General features: G+C 52.1%; 1 protein-coding gene across 1 annotated transcript in view; it reads left to right on the top strand.

The window, feature by feature from the left end:
- Positions 1 to 25,929, top strand: part of SAMD11 (sterile alpha motif domain containing 11) — a 126,960-nt gene that overhangs the window by 85,984 nt on the left and 15,047 nt on the right. The window contains exons 7-12 of the mRNA XM_075172401.1: positions 1,245 to 1,337; positions 7,979 to 8,143; positions 13,674 to 13,824; positions 22,973 to 23,088; positions 23,479 to 23,557; positions 23,818 to 24,521. Of these exons, the coding sequence (XP_075028502.1) occupies positions 1,245 to 1,337; positions 7,979 to 8,143; positions 13,674 to 13,824; positions 22,973 to 23,088; positions 23,479 to 23,557; positions 23,818 to 24,521 (1,308 nt within the window). The remainder of the gene's footprint in view (positions 1 to 1,244; positions 1,338 to 7,978; positions 8,144 to 13,673; positions 13,825 to 22,972; positions 23,089 to 23,478; positions 23,558 to 23,817; positions 24,522 to 25,929) is intronic.

Raw genomic sequence — 25,929 nt, 5'->3', positions numbered from 1 at the left:
CAGCTTGCGCTCTTTAAAACCTTGAAATGCCACTTGTAACTTTGCGGAGTTCCAGAATTGCTCTTTGGATAAAGGCATTGCCTGGCAGGCTCTGCCCTCGGCACGTTAACTGCCTGCTCTCGGCACTGCTCAGCCTGTGGCAGCCACAGATCTGTGCTCTGGATCTCTTGATAAATACGATGCCAAGGCAGGAACCTGGGCTTGCTTAGCTGAATTCAAAGTAATGTGGAGTGATTCTGAGTATGAGGGACAGTTGCTTGGTTTAAAATGTCCCCTGGAACATAAATAATTTTGTTGTTCTTATAAATAGCACCAAGGGGGTTTGTAACCTTTCTTAACCAACACACTTTGGGCAAACTGCAGAAGCTTTGCATGCATGTTGACTCACAGGCAAACGCAACGTATACTCGCTCAAATATGGTGCTTGTTTGTGAGGTTTTTTTTTTTTTTTTTATTTTAAGATGCTGCATCTTTAACAAGCCCTTGATAGATGAGAATTTGATGCTTGCAGTGACAAACAGTCTCTTCCTTCCTGCCCATATGCAACATCATGCTTTCAGTTTCCCCAGCATTATTATGGGAGGATATTGATTTTAAATCTGTTCGGGGACACTGTAATTGTATATTAGATATTTTGTGTTGGTTTGTAGGGCTGCAGTAATGCAAAAGGCTTGAGTGTTTCCGTATCATCTAGAGGGGGAAGATTGCTAAGGACCTTGAGGTTTTGAAGGAGGAGGGGGGGGAAGAAGGGGGGGAGAGATTGAGAGAGAGAGAGAGAGAGAGAGAGAGAGAGAGATACTGTGGTAGGAAGATTCAGAGATCTGTTGTGCTTTTTTTTTGTGTTGTTTTTTTCCTCCCCTTTCTCTCCCCCAGTTGCTTTGCATCAGGGCATGAAAGGAGTGGAAACACCAGGGGGACAAAAGGCAACAGAACAAATGATGAAACTCAGTAAGGAAATCAACTGGATTCAGAATTTATAGCTTTAAAACGTTGCATTGATCAGTGTGTGAATAGTCATTATGTGCTTTTGGACTGCGTGATTAGGAAAGCAGATCAAGGCTCTCAGGATGATGATTTTTCTTACTTTCATTTTTTTTCCTCTGCTTATAATATATGTGTGCGTGTGTGTGTGTGTCTGTGTGTGTGAGAGAGAGAGAAGCAAAATACCAAAGTCTCTCTGGTTGCTTCTGCAAAGAGGAAAGTACAACCTTATCTGATACTCAGATTTCTCATCTCTCTCCTAGATGAAATTTTAGGCAAGAGAAGAGTATGTTCTCCCAACAGCAGCAGTGAGTGTCCTTTAGAAAGCAAGAAAGCCAGAAGTGAGTCCCCAAAGGGTAAGTGCTGCTTCTCCCTCCCCCATCCCCTTCCCCTTTCTTCTCCTTTCTTAAGAGTGGAACTTAATTGAAATTAAAGAGGGAGGGAAGGGAGGACTGCAAGAGGCTGTGGTGTGGGAGCTGTAAGTATCCGGCACCGAGGGTGCATGCAGGAGGCTACCAGTGCGCTGTGCTTTCTTTATCTAATCGGAGGGAAGCTTGCAGTGCGAGAAAGGGATTGCCGCTTAATTAGAATAATTGTTTTATGATTAAAAAAGCAAGCTGCAGCTTTTGAGGTGGATTTTAGGGGTGTTTCTACTTTTCAGGCAGAATGTCTTGATTACATGTTTAATATAAAAGATATACACAGGCTTATCATGCTGGCATCTGTTCCTTTAAAGGGAAAAAAAGAAGCCTAGCAGGGAGAATAGGGCTGCCTAGTTCTTTCTTATGCATTTATGGCACTGTTCCTATAGAGATGGAATCTGCAGAAGGTTTCTCTTTTTAGGGATTTTTTTTTTTCTTTAATCTCCTGATTTGTCTTACGGTTCTTTCCTATAAACATGATTTTTAAACTTTCTTTACGACTGGCGAAGTGGAGTGGGTAATGGAGCCTGCAGTTAATGAGTTTGTCTCCAGGTTGTGTAAATGAGGTTTTGCAGGCCGTTCACTTAAAGGCTTTGTTGTTAAGTTCAAACTAATTAGCTGTCAGTAATACCCATCTCGATCACTATGCTTAACCTGCACAAAAAAATAAAAAAATAAAAGCAGACTAGCTGTCTGAAGCTAGATCCTGTTTCATGGGTTTGGAGTCCAGCAGCTGAGAGTCTTCAAGGTGTATATTCTCAATAACCAATCCAGGGAATCTCAAAGGGCACTTTTTGCAGCAGTTTGTCCTGAAGCCTTCTTAAACTACATACCTTATATTATGCTATATAAAGATACATTGTGGGGACCTGTACTGCATCCTAATTTCACGTAATGTTCCTGTATGTTGTCTCTTCTTGACTCCTTGTCCCCAAATTATGATCTGAAAGGCACCATACTCTGAGAGAATGTTGAATGCTAGTGTCACTTAATATAATATTGCTAACGCTACCTAAGAACATACTAAATCTTTTCCTTCACGTAACCCTGTCCTGCCTATTAACTCTTTAATACAAGTAAGAGCGCCTTAGCTTTTTACTGGGCTTTTCTGCAAGGCGTAAAGAGGAACCCTATATACTGCTACTCCTTACCTGTTTTCCTTGATTTTTTTCATCTGCCCTATTCCTGTTATCCTTGAAATGTTTCTCGTAGATGTGCAGGTAAGTTCCAGCAGGATGCTTCTATAGATTCTGAAACGCATTTGTTACATAGGGGCGTGAGACTCCTGTAACACACTTGATACACCTGCTGTCATCTTTGCTGTTTCTGCTGAGTCTGTATCCTTTGTAGTTCCAAGACAGTGCGTGCTTAGGAACCGAATCCAGGTAACAGCAACCTGTGTGGCCTGGCTGACAATGGGCTAAACTGTAATCAAGCCATCTGAAACAAAACTATTGCATTTGGATTCTCCTTAATAAAGTGACTGAACTTGCACAAATTGATGTTTTTGCCATGGGAGCAGCAGGGTCAAATGATCCCATTCCATTTCTTTCCTCTGGCCTTCCCACCACTTTTGTTTACTTGAATGGGTTGAGTGCAGTGTGAGGCAGGTAAGGAGCCCTTGGCTTTGCAGTACGCACTCAGGATGTAAATCTTGCTCCTTAACTCTGAATGACTCAGGGATTCCCCCAACTCATTAAGAGAGGGGTTCCTAGGAAGCCCTGAATAAAAGCAAACTTTCATTTTCTACTCCCACTTTTTTCTCAAGAAAGCCTTCCCTGCCCTTTAAAAACATGTGAGACGGAATGGAAATTCTGAGCTGGGCCTTTTACTAATCCCCCATGTTACCTGTTTTTTATTATATTAGATCAGTGGGGAACCCCTGTTCTCTCCAACGCTGTGGCAGGCATTTTAAGCCTGGGCTGTGCTGATGCTAGAATACCATCGGAATAGTGAGGGGCTGAATAGGGGCAGAGACTTTCGGTGCTTTCGGGGCCCGTATCTACCCACCCCCTGCTCTGAAAAGGGCATCAAAGGAGGGGCTATAGCCAGTGTTTCTGTCTCTTATGCCCCAAACAGTGAGGGCACCTTGCAGCTGAGAACTCCCAGAAGTCTTCCCATCCTGCTGGCAGTCAGGCAGTGTGCCGGTGGCACGGGTACCGTGGAGGGCCAGGGGGGAAACGATCCCTGTGTTCCCAGCTCTATACTAAGGAGCTGGTTTGAAACAGAAGGATCCGCATTAAGCGACAAGCCATTTTCAAACACGATGGACCCTAGTGGCTAGTTACCGGGAATTTGGGAACTACTGCTGTAGAGGAGTGCTGTAAAGTGTGAGATTGTGCTAGAGCCCCGAGCTTGGCTGGGACCCAGCTGCTGTGAGTGCAGTTTGCGATTTAGGAGTGGGAAGGGAAACAAGGACCGACTGGAGTTTTGCAGCCGGTGCGGCCCCACGCAGTCCCCCGGTAGGACCCAGCTCTGCAGTGTCTCCCTGGCACGCACCCTTCCTTGTTCTCCGGCCCGCTGGAGTGCCTTCTCTGGGTGCTGGTCCTCCGCCTTTTGCACTCTCCTGTGGTGGTGTGCAGCTCAAGGTGGGGACCCTGCCCCTCTCCATTGCCCTGGCTGCAGCTCTTGCTGAGGGCACAGCTGCATTGTCTCTGAAACAGCCTTTTGAAGAGGAGAAGTGACCCCGTGCCCGCGGCACATCTCGTGCTGCTGTGGCTGCGCCTGACGAGGCAAGGAGAACAGAGGCAGCCAAGTAAATCACTCCTTCTCTCTGACTGAGTGAAAAAACACCTGTAGGGCTGGAAACCCTTCCAGCGGGGAAGCAGTAACCTTCCCTTCCCCCCTCCCCAACGCTCGCAGTGTGCGCGCCAGAGATCAAAAGAGAGCCCTATCTCAGTGGAAGCAGGGCCGCGCCAGCACTGCTGTCAAACAGAGCAGAACGTTCTCGCGTCTAATATGGAAATGCGAGCATATCAGAGGCTCGGAGCGAGGGCTGTGCTGGCAGGTCACGGAGGAAGCTTTCTCCCCGGGAGACAATTCCCCAAGTAAAACCCTCACTCCTGCGGCAACAGCATGTCTGGAGATCTGCTTCTCCGATACCTTGAGACATGAAATAAAACTGAACGATGGCAAAAAGAGAAAATCAGTAAGAGTATTTTGGTTCCTATTTGAACTGCTGAAAAATAAATCTGGTGGCAGCCGCATCATTTGGAAAGATTTGAAACTAGACTGGACTAAGTGCTGGAAAACACACGTAGGGAACAATATTGCACTCGCCCCCTGGGGTGGGCTGATGAGCTCATATGCTGCTCCTTCTGCCATCCTCTTTTCTTTGCTATTGTAGATCATTTAAAACAAAACAAAATCTTATTGCATCTTCGGTTAATGAAGTAGACCAGAACCGGAGCTGGACTACAGCTGAGCAATTCAGATCCAGCCTCTGTCAATTTGTTTCTCTTCTTTTGAGGGGGGGATATCCCTGTGTTGATTGGTTTGGCAGCTGTCCAATTAGGCCAAATGAAGAAACAATGTTTGGCCCCATTCTTGCTAACAGCTTCACTGCCCCCCAAACCCACACTCCTGAATATGGTAGGGGTGGGCATGGGCCCTCTCTGCCCTGGCAAGTGACAGGCAGAGACTCTAAAGCTGCTGACTGAGACCTGGCTTTGAACCTGGGGTGAGATGCTTTTGCAGCAGGCACCTTAAGCTTTTACTGTGGTTCAGTAAAGGGAGCCTGGGCCTGTCACGGGTTTGTTGTAGCAAAGACGAGGAGAAGGACAGGCTGGGTGCTCCCGAATTGTCTGGGATTGCTGCGGGAGGACGAGTCTTACAAAAGCTTGGTGGAAAGGTTGTGCAGCAATGACAGGTCCTTCAGGCTGAGCAGAAAACCTGCGACCTCCTGAATTCCCTGTGGCTGCTACCGTCGGGACCTGCAGTGTTGGTGGAGGGTGGGAGAGGTGGGCTCCCCTCTGCTCGGGCGAACAGGGAGGCATGCTGGAGAGCGTGAAGGCTCAACAGATGCCTGCCTCGGCTGTGCCTTCCCAGTGACCGTGCCAGAGTCCATTTCACACCTGGCGGCTGGAAGAGATTTGACGAGATCAGTCTCCCGCATTACCCCCTGGTAATGACAAAAGCAGACAGCAAAGCTTCAGCAAAGCTGGAATTATCGCTGGCTGAGTCATGTGAAATCTTCCAAGTTTTAAGTGTGGAAATCCAGCCTTTCCCTGGACTCCTCCTTCCTCTTAGCCTCTCCTTGCCACCCCCATTCTCCCTCCCCTCCTTGCACCTGAAATCTGCTCTGCGGCTGATCGGATAGAGTTTATGGTAATTAAGTGTTATTAAATCCCCTCCCCCCTCCCTTTTTTCTCTAATGACACAGCTGTGGAGGAAAAAAAAAGAAAATCCATGTTTTTCTAAATCAGGTCTGTGGCATGCGGCTTTGCTCCGTAGACCTTTGGTTAAGAGCATCAGAAGGGAACTGAAACAGTTGGTGCACTTCTGCGTTCCTGGGGGAGGCGGCAGGAGCGGCAAGAGAGCGGAGGAGGATGTGGGAATCTGGCCCGCAGAGTGATTTGGCAGGAAGGGGACCTGGAAGGGAATTCTGCCCCCCACCCCCTGCTCCTTCCACTGGTGTCTTGCAGGCTTGGGTACCGGAGGCAGGGAGTGGGAGGGAGCGGGCATGGCATGGCTGTCGTCTTGTGCAGCCTCCCTCTTTCAGGTCTGGTTTCGAAGCGTGGTGCAGACAGCGCAGGGTGGGGACCCAGCTCCTGATGCTAGCTAGCTTGAAGCAGGCCATGAACCCGTGACTTACACAGGAAGCCTGTGGTCCCCGAGATGCAGATACATGTCACTGGGGTAGAGATCAGTGGCTGCAGATATGGCCACAAATTGCTATACTGATTGAGAATCCTTGCTGAACTGAACGGCTGACCTGCGTTGGAGGGGACAAGTAATTTCCCTTTTGCAGAGGAAGAGTGCCTTGGGAGCTGGTGATGCACCCCTTTTTTATTGAAACTTTGTGCAGCTCAGACTCATTATTATTAGCCCCTCCTATGTTTTGGGGAGGAGGTGGCTTCATTACGACATGTGAAGGTTGCATCCCCAAAACCTGAGCCCCCGAGTGCTTGGTTGTGTAATGAGTTTGGTGGCAGACGGCACTTGCCGCTAACGGCCTCTCATTCTGGCCAAGGCCGAAGTGAACCAGTCCCTAAGCTGCTGTGGCAGGGCCACGTTTTACAGCTACTCTGTCTCTTGGACTGTATTTGTTTGCCACAAGCTATCTTTTCTGACAGCTAGCTTAGCGGCCTTTCTCTCACCTGGGAAAGGTCCACAGCTCTTTTTCCCAGCAAGAAGTCCAGTGCCTGCGTATTTGTCACAGTGCTGATGCTGGTGAAGTGGCCTGCGCTGAGAGCCACCACCTTGAATTTGGAGCCAGTCTAGCGGCAGAGTCACCTGCCGTGATCCCTGAGGGACTCTGCGAAATGAGGTGGATGAAGGAGCACGAATCTGGGGCACACGGTAGGGTGGTCTTGTCATTCACTGAACGCAGCGGTGGTCTTGTGACTGCAGTATGGGGGGAGCCCTTCCCGCTCCCTCCCTTCCCTTCTGCCTCTTTAGATTGTTACTGGGAGTTCCTCTCCGAGTAATGAAAAGGTTTTGCCTGTGGGGAAGATCCAAGATAAAACAGTGTTAGAGCAACCACCGCCAAGGCGGAGAACGGTAATTACTCTGAGTTCTGCTTACAGTAAACAGAAAGCCTCTGTGGTTTTATCTCCCTGATGTTAAACTGGGATCGCTACTGCCCAGGGAGCAGGCAGGGCCTTCCTCAAAGCGCCTCCCCCTGGGCTGTGCAGTCGTTCCGGGAAGATGGAGAGGTGGGCACGTTGGGTGTAATTTTAATGGCCTCAGGGTGCTTAGCCGTATGTACAGATCTGAAACAACCTGCTTTTGTGACTTCCCTCCAAGAGCTGGGCAGGTGGACTGTCATCGCTGTCTGTTGTGCGGTTGTCAGCATCACCTACGCTGGGTGCTTGAACATCTCTTGCGTTGTTGTGTCCTTGCGGTGTTCAGAAAGGTGGGGGAAAGAGGTGCATGTCGGATCAGGTACTAGTTGAAAAAAAGAACTCATGTCCCCTAAGATGAAAGGATGAGAACTCAGTGAACTCTTTCATCCTGCCTGTCCTCTTTGCCACCTTGGGGGTAGAGAGCTTGCTGGTAATTTTGTGTTATTATAGTGCAATGCTTGTTGCTTTGGGCGGGGGGGAAGTTGTTAATGAGTTTTTTGGGTGCTGTGGCAACTGAAGCTGTAGACTTTTCTGTATACAAGTGTGCCCATGTTTGGAGGTTTGGCAAGTCGTAGGTGTGTCTTGACTGCATATAATGGTACATCTTGGAGCACAAGATGCATTTGGCAGCTTGGCACATCAAGTTCAGTGGGTGCACTACAGAGTTGTGGGAAATTGTGCTAATAACCCTCTACCCCCCTTTCTCTTTCTTTTGCACAGTGCTTATACTTATGTGATTTTCCACTGTATTTCTCTCTGAAAAAAAGACCAAATCTTTCTGCTCTTCAGAAAACTCCCACACGCCTCTGCTTGAGGACTCGGTGACTCAGATGACCCCAGAGGAGCACTACAGACGCATGATGTCAGCACTGAATGAACACGGCACGTTTGAAGAGCAGCAGCAACAACGTCTCTACCAGCTGGCCAACAGCATGGCAGTGCCCAGCCATGGAGGTACAAGCTCTTGCAAATGGGAGAAGAAGGGGCTCGCTTTGCCGTTTGGTATAAGTCTTGTAAGATGTCCCTAACCCGTGTGCATGTGAGGAGGATTTATGGGCTGCAATGTTGCATGTTTATCATGCGATGAATACAGGTGGTGCTAAAGAGTATCCTACAGACTGTTTCTCCCACCGTCTCCGTGGGGGCATCTACCCTCAGCCATCTATAAATGCTAATACCTTCTGTAGCTATCTGGGGGGGCTATGCATTTGTTGACTGGAATAGATTAGCCGCAACATCACTATTGTGTATTTTGTGAGGGGGGTCCTTTTCTTCCTTTGTTTCAAGAGTTTGTGTCAATCTGAATATTCGGAATCTGTGGTGAAATCTTATTTGGGTCATAGTGTGGAGCAAGGGGAATGAGTGTTGGCATAATGCGGGGGGGGTGTGTGAGATGTAGGAAGTGCCAGATAGTCCTGCCATTTAGTGATGGGATCTGAAACAGCAAGATGATGTTGCAGGATTTAGTTGAGCGTTGATAGTGCTAGGTTTAGAAAGTTTGTGCAATAGTTGCTACACACAGAGATAGCGTAAATTGGTGTTAAAGACCTTTCACCTTAATGAGAATTAGATGGCTTGTGATTTTATGGATGATTAAAATATGCAGGTGAAACTAAGTTGCAGTGAAGACAGGTTAGCCGGCAAATGCGGAAGTTTGTGGGACAGGTTCATCCATGGTATCATCTATTGAAAGCAGTTATGTTTACATCACCAAGGATTGATCTGGTCCTTCACTAGCCGAAACCAGATCTGCTGCGGAGAAGTGAGGGCAAGGGTTGCTGAAAGGGAGAGAACTTCTCCCACACCCAGTGTATGCTCACTTGGTGAGGACTTCCTCAGAGCACTGCCGTAAGGACCCTGTAGGTCACAGCTTCCAGCACTAAGAAATTGTCCCCAGACCTTCCCCGGATGGTATGGTCCTCGGAGGTTGAGCTAGGCACTAGGAATAGCTGAGGGACCCCCCAGGTCCTTCTTTATTTAAGGCCTGTTGTGTGCACTGCAGATTGTGCCTCTGTACCTGCCTGTCTGCTGTTTCTAGGCTTTAGCAGCACAGGAGTATTTCTGCACCAATATTTATGTTCAAGGGAAGATGCTGCCATTCTGTTCTTTAAAAGGAGGCTGGTGCTTGTGCAGTTACATTAATGCAAGGAGGGGAAAATCCAAAACCTGGTCCCGAAGCAGCCTCCTTATTAACAGATACCATTGTCCAATGCTGCTGCCTTGTCCTGGGGCTGCGGTGATGTCCTGAGGGGGTAAGGGTCCTGCAGTAACTAATGGGATCTAATGGGTCTCGCAGGATTGCTGGTAGGTTTTGCCTGGGTTGTGGAGGAAGCTGGCTAAATCCAGCTCGGCTGCAGCATCCTGCGCTGTGCCTAAAGGGGGCACCAGGCAGTTACAGGTTCTACCCTGGGAACCGCTTGGCAGAGCGCAGGAGCCGCAAGCATCCTTCCACAGGCTAAAGGCTCCTCAGCCCACAGGGACACTTCACCTTCCCTTGGGCCAGCAAAGCCTGCTGGCGCTGGCTCGGCTTGGTCCCGAATAAAGCCGTGCATTGTACCCGAGTCCTCTGATGCAGGAGTGAGGGGTGAGGGAAGTAACTCAGCAGTCTGGATCAGGCAAAGCCAGGGAGACACGTACCTGCCTGGGTGATCCGTGGAAGGAGCGCAGCAACGTCGGCAAAGCATCCAGCAAGAGCTGGAGGAGAATCTCCGGTCTGGAGTGTAAATCCCCAGGGCTCGTTGTTAGGTTAATGAAGAAGCTGTCTTCTTTTCCACTCTGTTTGATTTGATTGGCTTCTCTGGGGGCAAGAAGGCAATTCCTTTTGCTGTGGAGTAAGGATTTGCTTATCAGCAAAGGCATGGCACAAACCTGTGCTGAGGCACACCGAAGCGAACACGGCACATGCTTCTGTGTGTGGTGTTCAGCTGTCCCAGACATCTGCAGAGATGCAGAGCTCCTGCAAGCGTGATCCATGGGTCCGGGGCAAAGCCACGCACCTTAGGGTTGGAGTTTGCACACATACATGCAATGAACACAAGCACGGTACATGAGCGGACCGTGTATAACATGCATCATGCACAAAAGGATAACACATGCAGACATGCAAATGCTGAATATTCAACCATGACATGCAGCGGTCTGTGTAGACCATGTTGAATACAACAGGGCACGTACTCGGCACAAAGCGTGTTACGCGTACTGGTATTGTTACGGACAGTCAGGATAGACCGCTTAACCTGGGCACCGGATGGCTGCTGGACATGCGGAACATGCACGTCCAGGCAGAGTGTGTGCTGCAGAACAGCTGGTATCACCCCCTTCTCCCCCCATGCAATGAGTAAAGTAGCTCATTACATTAAAAGCCTGACATATTTTTTATGATTATGATTAAATTGTCTCATCAGCATTTGTTAGGTGAGGGGTCACGCTGAGGTTTTGGGGTGGGCAGGGGGAGAAAAGGAGTCTGCACAGACAGACTCTCTCGTGTAACATTGACAAGATGAAACTTTGTGTATTTTTGGATTGTCTCCACACCACAGGGCTCTGGTTGGGCTATAAATTATTAGTGCCAGTACAAAGCACAGTTTATCTGCGGGCTCACATGGAGGCACCAATAACATTAATAATTTAAAAAATGTTAATAATTTAGAAATCTTTTTTTTTTAATTGCTTTTCAACCCCCCTCCTCCGCCCCCATTCTCCCAGTGGCATTCATCCCACATTCTGAATTCAGTCTGTCTCCGTGCCTGGAACCTCCATCCGCCAGCGTCCCACTGTCAATCAATCTGATTTCCCAACTGTCAGAGTGCAGGATTGTAAATAACAGATCCTCGGGGGGGCTGTGCGAGGGGGTAGGGGCGCAGGGGAGGGAAGGAGGGGAGAGAAAGAGGAGAGGAGAGGGTGTGCGTGTGGGGGGTTGTTGCGGTCATTCAGGATCAATGCGGCTTCTGGAATTGGCTGCATGCCAGACTTCTAAATTACAGGCGCTGTGGCAATAAGGAGTGACCTGGGTTTTTCAGATAATTAATTTATAAACATTGAAGGTGCATGGTCCCTGGCTCGGAGAATTCTCTAGGCTTTTTATGTGATCTGCTGGGGTTTGTTGTTTCACTATTTCTTACATACTTTTGCAGTTCAAAATTGTACGTCATTTTAATGTTTGTCCCCTCAGTGTGGGGCGTGGGGATGGGGATTGTGTGCGCATGAATGTGGCTAGAAACATTCAGGTACCAATGTCCTTCTCGCTGCCAGCAAAAATAGCAGCTGTGTAAGCGTTTCCACCCCAACTTGCAGTCCCACCACGGGGTTTCAGCCCTGACCATGACGAAAATATTTGATGAAGTGATTGATGAAGCTCAAGCTGGGCTGGGCACATCTTGGGCCTAATAGGAATATGGATGGCTGGGATTTCCAGAACCGAAGGAAACAGCACGGTGCTATAAAGGAAGGCAAGGAGATGGAAAGTGTATCGTTACCAGGGTCATGCAACACTCTTATATTAACCTATCTTTATGAATCAGTTGTGGGGAGAGGACTAATATGCTGCTGGACGTGGAGTGCTTTGAAATCTCAGTCTGTGAGTTGATGCTGACCAGGGTGTGTTCATTAAGATAAATCTTCCTCTCCTCCTCTCCCCAGCTGTGTTTTGGTTTCCTTTTGCAGTGGTACACAGTGAGTGTGTGAAGGAGGTTTCCTCTAAGTTGCATCTGTGTGTATGTGTTTCCTGTGTATCATGTGAACGGCAGCAGAGGTTTTGTTGTGGGATATAAGCAAGTTGTGTATAGGGTATTTTCAAACAGGTATAGGAACTAAGGGACTCCTGATGCTTAACTGTGAGAGAGTAGCACTCTGGAAAAAGTCTCTGTCAGTGCAACTGGTACAGGTGTTCATGTCACTAGACCTTCTCATAGGTCTGTCCAGCTGCATTGTTCCCTGAGAAGGCAAGTGCAATAGCAAGCCAGCTGTTCTTGCATTGCCTGCTCTTCTTGGAGTACGCTGGGACCCCCATTAACGTGTGCTTGTGGTGTATCTGGCCAGGCCTGCCTTGTCCATCACACGGCCCTTGCGTGGGCAGCTTGTCTACGCTGACACCCACCCTGGAAAGACTATACACGCGTATAACCTGTCATTGCACAGTCCGCCTGTGTAACAGGTAGAGGGTTCTGCAATGGTAACACGGCAGTGCAGGTTTAACGAGGGGTGCATTTCTTATTGACCTGCAGCTGATGGTCTGATGAAAGTGTGGTGCCTGAGGCTGGAAGGGCCCCCCTTTCTGTACCCCATCCTTATCTGCTTTGTGGCCCAGCCCTTGACTTTCCTACAGCAGAGCTGCGCTAGGCAGGTACAGACCTGCCGGGGGTAGCTGTCACCCCTTGCCCAGGGGAGGGCCGCAGCATCCCCCAGGCCCTGGGCGGCTGGCTGGGGGGATTCGCTGAGCTTAGGAAAGGAGCCCGTGTGCTCTGCAGCGCTGCAGCCCCACTGCTGGGCCGTGTCTGGTGGGATGGGTGCTCCCCGGCCGAGGGGATAGGGGCCACCCAGGGAAACGGCCTCCCATCCCCTGCTTTCGGCAGCAGCGAGAGATGCTGGGCCGTGGGGGGGACACGCTGCCCCACCGCGGGTCCCGGGAGCAGAGCGCTGCCTGCGGCAGACCCTGCGGGGTCTGGGGGTCGCCGGGGGCGGGCCAGCTGAAATCGGCGGTGCCCAGCAGCGACGGGCCTGCGGATCGCGGGGCCGCTGCGCGCCGCCGTCCGTGCGCCTCGGCGCGGGGCTCCGCGGGCCGGGGCCGGCTGCTCGGGGCGGGCGGGAGGACGCGGCTGGCTTCTCGGTAGCAGGTCGGGTCAGGTCCCTTCCCCTCCGAGCACGGCGGGGCCGGGGCAGGTGCCGCCGCGGCTCTGCTCGGGGACCGGGAGGTGCCGGCCCCGGTGCGCTGCGAGCCGCGGCCCGGGGTTACGCGCCCACGGAGAGGGGGGCAGGCGGGCGGCTCGGGAAAGCCTCCCTCTCCTTTTTGTCTCCCCCCATCCATCCTTCCCTCCCTTCTTCCCTCCCTCCCTCCTTCCCTCCCTCCAACAGGAAGGCAATTAAACAGCAATCCACCCCCTCCCGTAGTTGCACAATTTCCTCCGCTGCCAAACTCCCTTGGCGGCGGAGGCGGATCCCGCTAAGAGCCCGCTCTGCCGGGTGAGTACCCGGGGCAGCCCGGGGCAGGGGAGCCGCAGGGCCGGCCGCGCTCCCCCGCCTCCCCGGCGCTTGACAGCTTGCCCGCACCGCGGAGACGGAGCGGGGGGGGGGGAGCAAAGGAGCGGGCTGTCGCCCGAGGGGCTGCGGGGAGGGACGGGACGGGACGGGAGCAGCCTCGGCAGCAGCAGCCCTGTCGCCCGCGGGGCGCCGGGAGCAGCCCCGCGGCTGCGGCGGAGGGCGGGCGGGCGGTGGGTGCCTCCGTGGGGGGCCCGTGCCGGGCAGCAGCTCATCCCTTCCCTCTCCCCAGATCTCCTCCGGGCGCGGCAAGAGGTGGCGGCAGCGGCGGCGGCGCGCAACCCCGGCGCGATGGAAGCGCACATCCCCTCGGCCAGCAACTCTTCCAGCCAGCGGAGGAAGCAGGGCCTCCCCCAGCACAGGGACACCCACTTCCCCGAGAGGTACCGCGGGGGCGGCTCCGCCGGGGGACGGGGAAGGGCCGGCCGCGTCTCACCCACGCCCCGGGGCGGGGTTTGCTCCAGCCGCGACGGCATCGCACGGGGGTGCGGGGCGGGGGGGCTCCGGGCAGCCCTGCCAGCGCGGCGGGGCGGGGGCGGTGCATGCGAGCCCGCCCAGCGGGGGCTCTCGGCCCGGGGTGCACCCTCGGAGCCAGTCTGGAAAGGCGTGTGCACGGGTGCCGTAAGGGTCCAGGAGGGGAGGGTGCGCCTGGGGGAGGGTGGCAGTGCCCGTGGGGGTGGGCAGATTTGATTTGCCCTGGTAATGTGTTAGCGTCTCCCCCGGGCGTTTGCACCCTTGGGCGTTATGCAGGTGCAAAAGCGTAGTTTTGCATGTGTGCCTGCCACATGCTGGGTGTCTGTATGCAAAGGGAGGTGGTCTCTGCTCGTGCACACGTGCATTCACATGCAGGTTGGCGACTGGCTGGCTGGTGGGAACGATCCCAATCCTGCCTTGGCTCTCCAGAGCAGATGCTAGACTCTAACCTGTTCTTTGGCACAGGGCAAGTTAAGATGTTTACATTTGCATTTTATAGCATCCCCAGATGACGAGAGAGAATGAATGCTCTAGGATGGAATAGAAAAAGAAGAAATTCTCTTTTTTGAGGAAGAAGGAGGCACAGCTTCCCTTTACCACTGTTAGGAGTGCTGGAAAGCTGATTTCCCTCCCCAGGAAATTCTAGCTCATTTATCTTGCTCTGTGCCATAAGCCATTCCCTCCGCAATCAAGAACTTCAGAAGGATATTAAATTAAAGCTGCGTGCGTTTCTGACAAGGATAGCAGAGGCGGGAGAGGGCCGGGCAGCCATGGGGACGCAAAGGCTCTGGGTATCACGGGACAAGCCGTGAAAGGCTCTAGTTTCTAGACTTTTTTGGCTTTCATCTTGGGGTGGGGGCAGGCAGCAGGCTGCAATATTGGTTCTATAGCGTGCATATGTATGTGTTGAGTTCAGAGTCCTCCCCCCCCCCCATTTATAGCCTTGGAGATCCTGTCTGGTTTTCCTTCTTTCTGACCAATGGGTTTGCAATGCGTAGAAGCTGGGCAGACCTGGTAAACCTTTCTCCTACAGGGTGTACTTTGGCTAACCCACCTAATAAAATCCAACCCTTTCCATGTGGATTGTCAGCAGACCTGTGAGGAATGCAGAGATAGACGAGTTTCAGTGCAGCCAGTCATCGGGAAAATTCCTCCAGCTATGTGTGGCCTGGAGAAGTGCCAGGCCAGCCGGAGGCCTGGCTGAAAAGGCACGTACGGAAGGGTGGAGGTTGCTTATGGGGAGGTGCTGCACATAGGAGGGGCACACTGAAAATGAATTAGGTATGTATCAAATCCAGAGGTACTTGCCACTGCCAGACAGGTGTAGCTGATGGAGCTGGCTAGGCCAGAAAGGGTTAAATCGTTTGGGGAGAGGGTTTTATCTAGCAGTTTAAGCAGAGGACTGGAGTTAGTGTTCCTGCCCAGTTATGGGAGGGAGAGAGAAGTTACTCGCTAGCTCAGGGGACAGAGACTGAAGGCCAGGAGTTACGGCTGGAAAAGACCACTACTTTTCATCTTGATTCAGTTCTCTAAGTAGCCCTGTGAATCGTTGTGTTGGCATGAGTGAGAAGGAAATCCTGGCGAGGTGAGGTGGGGGAAAGGAACACATAGGGGCACAACCTGCCCTGGATGTTGAGAGAACTATCTGTGGGACCTTGGATTCAGGAGTCACTCTGTGTCTCAGTTTCCCTTGCTGCACGGTGACAGTGGTTGTCATTTTGAAAGCAGGTTGTACTCAATGTTTGGGAAGGCCTTTGAGCACCTCAGTTGAAAGAGCGGTATAATGTGGCCTGTTGTGTGGAGCAAGGATATTTGCCCCCACCTGTAAAGGTCTAGTTATTTGCCTATAAGCAAAACCAGCCTGTGGCTGTGTTGATGGGAATGAAACAAAGAAGCTGTCTTTTTCTCTGTGATACATACTCTGTAGTCCCGTTTCTGTCTGAGGGTTTGCAGACTGAAACAAGGCTCATAGCATGTTATCAGCCCTGGTTTTGTTTTCCGACACTGCTCCCGCCTCGGACCATACGTACAGGACCTGCTCTAAGTGCCTGGGCAGAGCAGTTCTCCAAGGAGCTTGGAGACAAACCATGTGGAACCCACGGTGGGCCTGGATGGGCACGTCCCGTGCTTCCTTCTACCGCCGCGCCAAGGCATGGCAGACCAGACTGCCTGTTTTTTCTGCAGCCACCTGCTCCCACAAGGAGGGTGTGAGAAGGCCCTGTGTGGCCTGCCTCCTTGGCCAGGCTCTCAGGTGTGATAATCCTCGGTTAGCAGAACTGGGGAATCCTGCTGGGAAACGGGAAGCTACAACTATGCCCCATAGTCATGACTTGGTAAGTCTGCTTGACGTTAGTTCACGTGATCATTATTTCTCCCCAGAGGTCTGCAGCCACCTGAGTGTCGCTAAGGGTCAGCATGTATCACTCTGCTCCCACTCAAAAATGGCCTGGTTGGAGCTGTCACATGCAAACTGTTTCTTGCTGTTTTGCCAAAGCATCACAGGCGTTTTTAGGTATGCCAGGAGAAGCCGCGGCCGTGTATTGTAAAGCACCGTATGGGTTAATTTCTCCCTTCCGTTCTTCCTGTTGCTGTTAGCCTTGGGTTTTGTACTTGGCTGCCATGGTCTTTGTCAACGGGGTAAATCAAAGCAGCCTCTGTGCACCTTTATTATGAAGGTATAGAAATTTTAAAAGGTTCAGGTAGGCACTGACAGAGGAGAAGGCGGTGGAGGAAGCTGGCTCACGTACGTCGGCAAACTGTAGGTAGATTTATGGCATCTCCTTTCCCAGGAGCAGAAGTAATAATGCATGATGCAGGGGGATGTGAACTGTTTGGCATGGTGTTAAAATTCCATTTCGGCTTCCTGTCGGGAGATCTGTGGGGATCAGGTCAGCTCTCAAGTGCAGCAGCTTTGTGGGCAAGAATAATTAGCCACTCCAGACTTCAGCCATTATGTCTGGTAAAGCAAGGGGGGAAAACCCATACTGGTGACCCAGTTTTATTTATCAGGGCACTGCTGCTGTTTTTGCAAAGACAGGAATGCAGAGACCTGCTAGTGGGAACTATATATACAGTTTTCCAGTTTCCAGGTGTGAAGAGGTAGGTGATGAGTCTGAGCTAGGGAACACTTGGGAAGATAGGTATGTTCAGACGTTTGTCAACCAGTTAGTATCCATCTTTGCTGGTCAGAAACAGGCTGGTAGGTTTAATGATACGAAGCACAAGGGAGGCAGGTGGGCACTGGCTCTGAAGGGGATGATGCACACATGTGTGCACGCAGATACACTGAATATGGATTTTCTTGGACCAGGTTCCAAGGTCCTTATAGCGGAGTAAAAGTCCCTTCACCTCTTTGCTCCAGCTTCCTCATCTGTCGAAAAGAGTTAGTAAAATTGATATGTCTCACCAGAAGTAGACACAAGCTGCAGGCTTGAGAATCCATTTGGTTTCATGGTTTTGGTTTCCTAGATCCTTCTCTAGATGGATTCAGACTTGGATTATAGAGTGCCAGGACCTGGTGGTTTGTTTGAAAAGATTGTTGAGTTCAGTGTTATAAAAAGACTTGGAAGAGGAAAGGGTACAACTAAAAGCTGTCATTGTAACTAGTCCAGCCTGGAGTACTTCCCATCTCCAAACTGCTCTGTCTCCTGCAAAAATGGCAGGTGGCTGTGCCCTGCAGAGATGCGGAGTTGCTTGGATCCTGCCTCCAAAATTTGTTGGCAGGGTACTTGGTTTTGCTGGGGTCGTTTAGCCTGGCATGTTCTCACCCAGGGTGCTCATCTCCTGGTACATGCTGCAGAACTCGCTCCTGATTGTGCTCTTGAACTGAGCAGACTGCTGCTCACAGAGCAGGCTAGTGTAAAGCCTAGGGAAGACTTGCATTCACCCCCCTTTAGGGAAAAACTTTTATGCCCTGCAAATGGACGGCGTTGCACAGGTGCTTAGAGTAGGCTGGATGAGCTGCTTAACAGCGTGATCAGTGTGGTGAAGCTTGTTGGCTGAATATGATGCATCAGTTCTGTGTTGTGAGTTGCTAGGAGCTCGTTCACGTGCATACGGTATATGGGATGGGGTCGCTGTGGGAGAACCTGCCTCTCACAGGAGGGGGAGAAGGCAGATTATAGTCAGAGGAAGGGCAAGTGTTGAGGCAGAGACTTTGGTAATAGCATTCAGCTGTCTCTGGTACTGTCTGTAAGAAGCATTAGGGACACAATTCATCTTCCAGGACCATAGACAATTACGGGGTGAGGAGCAAGAAATACTGCCTGCGTGAGATGCCATCAGCATCCTGATCTGCTGTGGTCCTGGGAAGCTGAGCCCTTTGGCTAGAGTGTTCTGGGAGTGGGAGCCGCACAGTCTCAAAGATGCACTCGTTGCCCTTCCGTTGCAGTAAGCTGACAAACATTGTGCATCAGCCAGAGGCCTTTCTCTGAGCAAAGATGTGCCTGAAATACCCCAGCAAGGATTTTTGGATTGGGTTCTTTCCATCTGCTGTTGCTACCACTTTTTCTTTCACCACTTAATTCCTCTCTCCTCCATTGCGGAGGCTTTCCTTTTCACTCCTGTGCTCCTTGGGCACGTTCTGTCCTCTCTGGACACATTCTCCGTCTTTTACCTATCCCAGCCTCACATCCTCCTCTCTGCTCTGAATGCTATATCCCTCTTTCTCTGATTTTTGCACTGAGGGGATTCCTCACCAGATCCCAGCTGGCCGAATGTTATGCAGAGCAAAGGCCAAAGAGCTTGACCTGATTTAACTAATTTGGTTTTAGCACCAGTTTGGATTTTGAGGGAGCGATTTCCCCTGGCAGCATAAGCCAGACCCTCTCTGTGTCCAGGCCTCGTTGCTGCCCTAGAAGGGCAGTGCCAGTACATGTCTCTTTCTGCCTGGAAATCCCAAACACCATTTTTAGAAAGCCCTTTCATTTTATTTATTTTCCCTTCCTGGCACAGACAGCGTCTGCGGATGGCGAACCAGCAAGGAGCTGTGTGCTGCTTGCCTATTACCTCAGGTTTAAAGTGTCTCTTCCTATCAAATGCAAAGCAGAAGAAAGCAGAGCTTTCATGCCTTCTTTTTTTCCCCCCTCTTCCATCCGTTCTAAATTTATTTCCATGCCTTGCCGGTTTCAATCTGCATTTCCTGACCCTCTCACATCTCCAGTCACAGCCTGTGCTCCGAGCCTTCCTTTTGAGCTTGGAGTGAGTCGGGGGGAGCACTGCTCTATCCTTGGGAGGATACGATGGGGTTAAAGTGAAAGGCTTGGTTTTAACAGTATAATGTGTAACCCCATAATGACTTTAAATATTGATTATTTGAAGGCCATTAGTGCTTATTGTTAAAGAAAAGTCGATACTTTTTAAGCCTTGTGAACCATTTGTCTCCTGTTAAAGGACATATCAAATTTAGCAGCATGCAGTGCAAATCCCCTAATACCCTGCTCACAAGCCTCCAGCTGGCATATTAGGGGGAAAAAAAAAAGGGGGGGTGGAGGAAGGAATATGCAGTAACCCAGAATCGCTCTCTGCAAGGTAAGGACAAGGCTTATCAGATGTAATTGCCAAGGGCTAAATTCACATTCTCAGAGTATGGAACTGTAATTCAGCCCTTACTCTGAGAGGTGGAAGAAGAGGAAGAAGGAAATTAATGGGGGGGTTGAAGGCTGATATGTACTTGAGAAAGGATGCAAGGATTTGCGTTTTGGTGCACGTCTGTCTAAAAGCACAGTAGCCTTTGTTAAGGTCTCTGGGGCTTTTTACTCCGGGGTTGCCAGTTAATTTCCAAGCTTGCTTGGAAGCAGTTGGCTGTATCTGTACCAGGCAGCCTGGGAGGGCTTCCCAGCTCTGTGCCAGGACACGACCTGGTCGTACTCCCTCCCTCCTGTGCCAGGTTTCCATGCCAAGGATCAGGCAGATGGGCTGGAAGGGAGCAGTGGCAGGCTCCAACAGGTTCCCTGCCAGGAGGCTGGGTTTGTGGGACGGCAGAAAGCGTCTGTCCTGCGTGGTAACGCAGGCGGTGTGAATCACTGCTCCTCGGGGGCTCTGCAGCATGAGCTAGGGAGTATCCGTCTACCTGCAGGGAGAGGAGTCCCTTGCCCCCAAATATTTATGAGCATACCTGCTTTCTTTCTAAGTTACCTACTGCTGGGGACTGATGCTGAGCATTAGGGGGATGGCAGGAGAGGTGCAATGACTCCTTCTTGTTTGGCCATATGCAGCCTCCCTTCTCTGACTTCAGGTCCCAGACTCCAGGGTGTAACAGTCCAGCGGCGGGACCTTTGCTTGGTCCTGTTTGTCTGGCCTCACCCAGCAGCTTTGCCCTATGCACGTGTTTGCTGCAGAGCTCCAGTGTTGCAGAGAGAACGACTCTGGAGTCTCCGTGTGGTCTGCTCTGTCAGGCAGGCACGATGACAGCACATGTAAATGTGTCTCCCTGAATTTTCTAAACCTTTGGACTCATCCCCAGCATGCGTTCTGTGTGTAACATAAGCAGCGACTGACCTCTCACGTTCGAAGTCGCTCCCGATGCGTTTCTTACAACCCCCCTTACAACTACCTCCAGCCCCTTCCGAGCCACCGCAGGCTGCTCTGCTCAGCCGGGTGCGTGGCAGCGCGATCAGGTCCCGCAGCAATTGCTTCGTCCTGCCACCCCCCTTCCCCAGCCGGGGCACCGCTCGCCGGCCAGGCCAAAGTCTGAGCTGATCCCTGGCCCCGCAGGGCAGGGAAGCTGCACAGCTCTGATGAGAGGACAGAGGGAATGAACTGCAGGGTCTCGAGCAGATGTGAATTCCTTAGGGATCAAAGTTAGGCCCTGTAGTGCAACATTAAAGCATAAAAATAGCCTCTGATAAACATTGGGCTGCCACCAAAGCGAGAACCTTTTATTTCCCAGTGCCCAGTCCTGATCCCCATCAAACAGCATGCTTCCTGGGCACAGATTGTCTCTTCTTGGCCAAAATCAAGAAGCTCTCTTTGTCTTTAGCATTTCCTTCTGAGCTCTCTGTGTGCAGCCTGCACCTGGGGCGTCTGTGCATTGTTATCCCTCGTACAGGATCCCCTTTTCTGCATTTATAAAAGGCAGGGAGGGCATGGCCACCGCTTGCCTGGCCATGGAATGGTTAAAAACGACTTGATTTCCTAAATTGCTTCTTATAAAACGAACAGCACGTCTGCCAGGCTCGTCTCCCCATGATTACAGCTAATTACGATCGAACGGACACCTCCTAGCCCCCGTCATGCCGCTTTAATTGTCCGTTATTCATCTGCAGGCTGTCCGGGGTGGCAAAGCACTTGGCAGCCCAGCGACCGAGGCCTCGGCTAATTGTGAGGCCTCGGGGATTAGGGCAGGTGATTACACACTTCATGGTGTAATTACATAAGCATCGCTTGGCTGCTGCCCCGGCTCTGAGCCGAAGGTCACGCGCTGCGTTACCTGAGATTAATTGGAGCTGCCACTGAAGTGCGAGGTGCTGGCGGAGCGGTTATACGATTAGCATTAACATTTCAACAGCGACGGATCGATCTGTGGCTCTCCTCCAGACACAGCGAGCTGTGCAATTAGTTTAGAGGAGAGCTAGGGGAGGAAGGAGGAGGAAAGGAGAGACGGAGACAGCCAGGGGATGGGGAGAAGGGGAGTAGAGGCAGACGGGAAGGGGGGAGGCAGAGACAGGCAGATGGGCAAGGGGTAGGGAGAAGGAGGAATTTTGGAGGAGAATCTCAGCCCGTTCTGCGCTGTGGATCAATGTGTGGCAGTGTTTTGGAGTGGCTGTTGCATAGAATGAGGATAAAACTACACTGGGAAGATCTAGGGAGAGGACAAGAACCCTTTCCTTGCCCACCTCATCCCCAAAGAGTCCTTGTCTGGCTTTTCATGAGCCGTGGTGGTAATCCGTCCCCAGCTGTGTGGGACGGGGGCATGGATGGCTGGGATTCTCACCTTATCCCCCACTTGCACGTCATCCCCCCACTGAAAGGGGGAGCATGGTTGTTCATATGGTCCGGCTGTTGCAAAGTCACATGCACCTTCTTGCTCCCTTTCTCTTGCCCTCCCGTCTCTCCTGAAGCAGATTTTATAGGGAGATATTGTAAAATGAAAATAAACGGCACAGCACTTGGCTTTGCCTCTAGATGCCCTGGTGAAGGTAATAATGTTGTAAGTGGCCATCAAAAGGAATTAAGAGACGTGCAGCCGGAAAGCAGAGATTTGCTTGCAGGCTCCCAGGGCAGATTTGACTAATGGAAGAGACCTTGGCTCTTATTCCCTTCCTGCCTTTTTTTTTTTTTTTTTTGCCTTCCCCCCCTCGCCCTATCCCAAACAAGCGCTACCTGCCTTGCTTCCAGGCATTGTCCTCTTCCCCACCCCTCAAACCTGCCTCTTCCAGCTTACTTGCCACCTTTATATCTGCCCTACCCATCCTGGCCAGCATCTTCTCCAGCAGTACTCCCTTCCACTGACCCCGTGGCACGTCCTGCTCACATCCCTCTCCCCATCTCTCCTGTCTGTGTCTTTCTCTGCCTCGCTTACAGCTTTTCTCTCCAGAACTAAAGATCCCCTGTCGTCCCAGCTAGGACAGTGATTTTTTTTTTTTTTTCCAAGGCATGCCAGTGATACCTTCAAATCTTCCCAAACCCACTCTCCAGCTCCCAAAATATGGAATGCCTTTTCAGTTGTAAGGTAGTTGAGATAGAAACCCAAGCTTGCTAAGGGGACAGGCAGATGCAGCATCTTCAGCCTTGCCTTTGCTAGCCTTGGGCAGCCAAAACCCCTTTGAACAGCCCAGCTGAAAGGCCACAGGAGCAAACATATCAAGGTGGGAAGCATGTGGGATCTATGGAGTCCTGGCTGCTTTCTTCCCCTTCTGGTTCTGCTTCTTTTCTTTTTTCTCTCCCTTTTGAAAGTTTTGCATATGGGTGAGTAGGCATCTTTCTATCTCAGAACAGCCTCTGGTACAGAATGCAGGTCGTCTGCAGAAGGGATGTTCTTCCTCAGCCAGGGCCCTCTGGGCGCTGTGGAGGGAGCCTCCAGGTTTTCAACATGAATTTATTTTCTGATTTCTGCAGGGAGATATCCCACCCGCCGCCTCTGCTTTCACCCCAGAATGCACCCCATATTGCCCTGGGGCCCCACTTGAGACCTCCTTTCCTTGGGGTGCCTTCGGCTCTGTGCCAGACACCAGGTGAGTGCATGGGAAATGCTTGCAGTCAGCCAGGGGAAGGGGGTAGAGCAGACTTGCAGCCTGTGACAAACTGTCCTTCGGCCAAACAGCCCAGACACGTTTTCTGTGTTTCCCCGTTACTGTTGTGCTGCCTTCACCCTTGTTTTGCAGCGGTGGGAGCAGGTTGCCTTGGCTGCTCTCTCTTTTAATCCCCACCAGCCTCGCCGGTCCCATGTTTCAGCAGCAGGCTGCACTGCCCTGGGAGCGAGGGAGAAGATGGGCTCTAGAACAGAAAGGCAGCTCTCGGCTGCCCTTTCCTGCTCAGTTAGCCCTCTGGGGAGCTGGCCCTGAGTTAGCAAAGAGTCAATGCTGAGAGTAATAACCCCATATTATTGTTCTCCCTGTCCCCAGGTTACGGGTTCCTGCAGCCGGCACAAGCAGAGATGTTTGCACGGCAGCAAGAGATGCTACGAAAGCAAAACCTGGCAAGGTAAAGAGTAGGGGGCTAGCCTGCCTGGGCTTGGGTTGGATTTGTCTTTCCCTGTCCTAGCAGCAGGCAGAGTAACGAGGGGTGCTGTGTTGGATGAGCTGCGCAGAGGCGACAGAGCGGTGTCCAAGTGAGACCAAAGGAAACAATGCGCGGGTGCGGAGGCGACATCTTGATCCTGCAAGCTCTGGTTCAGCACGGGGGTTAGCAAGTTACTTGCAGAGCCCGCCCCCGACGTTCCCGCTCTGCCTCTCCCAATTTAGGTTGGAGATGTCGGCCGAGATCATCCGCCAGAAGGAGCTGGAGAATCTCCACAGGCAAAGGCTACTGGCTGGTGACCCGCTGAGCCTGCACCCCGGCTTGCCCCCCGACCACCCGGCCCTGCGCAACGTGCACGACATCCCCGAGGGCCACCCGCTGCGGGAGGAGCTCTCCCGGAGGAACGCCATGCTGGTGCTGCGGCACAACAACACTCCCCTGCTCTCCCTCAACCCCAGCGTCCCCAGCAGCGCCACGCCGCCCAAGGAGCAGCCCCGGCGGGGCAGCCGGAAATCGGCACACCACCGCGCTGAGCCGCAGGGGCTGAGCGAGGCCAAGGAGCTGGCGGAGCCCCGGGCGCGGGATGGGGTGCCAGACTGTAACGATGAGGAGATGAAGGACTCTGAGAGCGACGCAGATGTGAGCGACGAGAAGCCGGAGAGCCTGAAGGCTGAGAGCAGCAGCTCGGCCGCTGAGCTTAAGGAGTGCAAAGAGACGGGCAAAGTCTGTGAAGGGGCCAAGGAGCTGGGTGAAGCGGCTGCTGGCCAAAATGCTCCCTGCAGCTCCTCGAGCGCCGAGTCCCCCAGCCATTTGCTTGGCCCAGGCATCAACAAAAACGAGGTGAAATATCTCCCGCCAGCCTCCATCCCACCACCTCAGCCGCTGCCCTTCGGATTCCCTTACACGATGAGCCCGTACTTCCATGCAGGTGGGTGCACGGGGGCCTGTCACTGAGTTACTGGCTGGGGCAGTGACATGTTTTGCAGCGTGCTAAAAGCGGGACTCTTCCCCCTTCCTGTTCTGCAGTGTGGTTGTAGTCCTTTTTTCTCTGCAGGGAACCAAGCGCTGCCTTTTATTTAGTGTGAAGGACTCCATTTGCAATGAAGCAAATCAAGAGTCATGAAGAGGGCCAGCAGGGACAAAGTGAGCCCCAAGCACATGAGAAGGGAGATCACAATATGATGGACTGAGGGATCTTGCGATTGCTTGGGCCTTCTTTGGAAGCCGTGTTTCAGGACAGATGCCAGTAAAATATAGGGGGCTTCAGGGAGAGGCAACAAGAATTATTAATGGCTGCAAGGTGCTGCCCTACAAAGTGAAGGGCCAGAAGTATTGTACCTGGAAGGGTGGCCCGAAAGGCTGTAAAGGCTGTTGGGCTGTGCTCATGTGCTTTCCAAGCAGTGGGGATTGGAGGGTTGGAGAGAAACACCCAGATAGAGCAGGACAACGGAAGGGAAGGAGAGCTTCCCAGGGTGACGTGGATCTGCCCTGCGTGGGCAGAGGCCGCAGGCTGGTAGCGGGGCTGGGGCTGTTCTGCAGGGAGAGGTGCAGGTGGCACTGGGGATGGGCAGGGCTGGAGGGGGGCTGGCTGGTTCCCCCATGCTCTCCCTCCGCATTGCCATGGTTCGAGGAGAGGGAAGTGAAGGATTAAGGCTGCAGCATTTTCCTCCCTGCTGAGTGTCATATCTGGGACGTTTCCAGGGTAGCGTGTGAGACAGCACCTTTGGCTTGGGGTGTCAGAGAGTTCCCCAGCAGTGACTTACACAGCTTGGCTGCCCCATGCCCTTGGACGTGTCCGAGTTACCACTGCTGTGCCCCTTTGCCAGGGCAGAGGTAGATGGGCTCTTTCCCCTGCCTGTGGTGTGGTTCTCAGTCTCACAGGCACTGGTGTGGCTGGATTGGTGCCTGTTGGATGGGACAGGCAGGCAGGGAAGCCGTTGCCAGCTCTCTGGTCGCCAGCGGCGCAGTCCCTTGGGCTATGGCGGTGGGCAGCAAAGGCAGGCACAGCTGGAGGCAGAAGGGAGCAGTGAGTACCGGTGGGACAAAGTGGGGTTTCAAACCACTGGTAGCTGGTCTGCCCAGGGGTCTCCGGTGGGCAGAGCAGGGTGGCAGCCCCACCAGCCTAGCTAAGAGCCAAAATCTGCCTCAGCTAATTACTTGGCTGAGCAATTAGCAGGAGGTAGGACCTCCTGCCACGCAGGGGAGGGAGAAAGGGGGGCATAGCATGTGGGTTGCTGAGGCTGCCTGTTTTCTATGCAAAGAGCTGCCGTGGTTGTGAACGCGGCTGCCCATCGCTCATTAGAGCTGCCTTCCAACCAGGAAGGAGGAAGCGATTT

Source organism: Calonectris borealis, chromosome 23, assembly GCF_964195595.1.
Source record: "Calonectris borealis chromosome 23, bCalBor7.hap1.2, whole genome shotgun sequence".
NCBI lineage: Eukaryota > Metazoa > Chordata > Aves > Procellariiformes > Procellariidae > Calonectris > Calonectris borealis.
The sequence above is the reverse complement of the archived record's forward strand: the minus strand, read 5'-3'. Positions and strand labels throughout refer to the sequence as shown.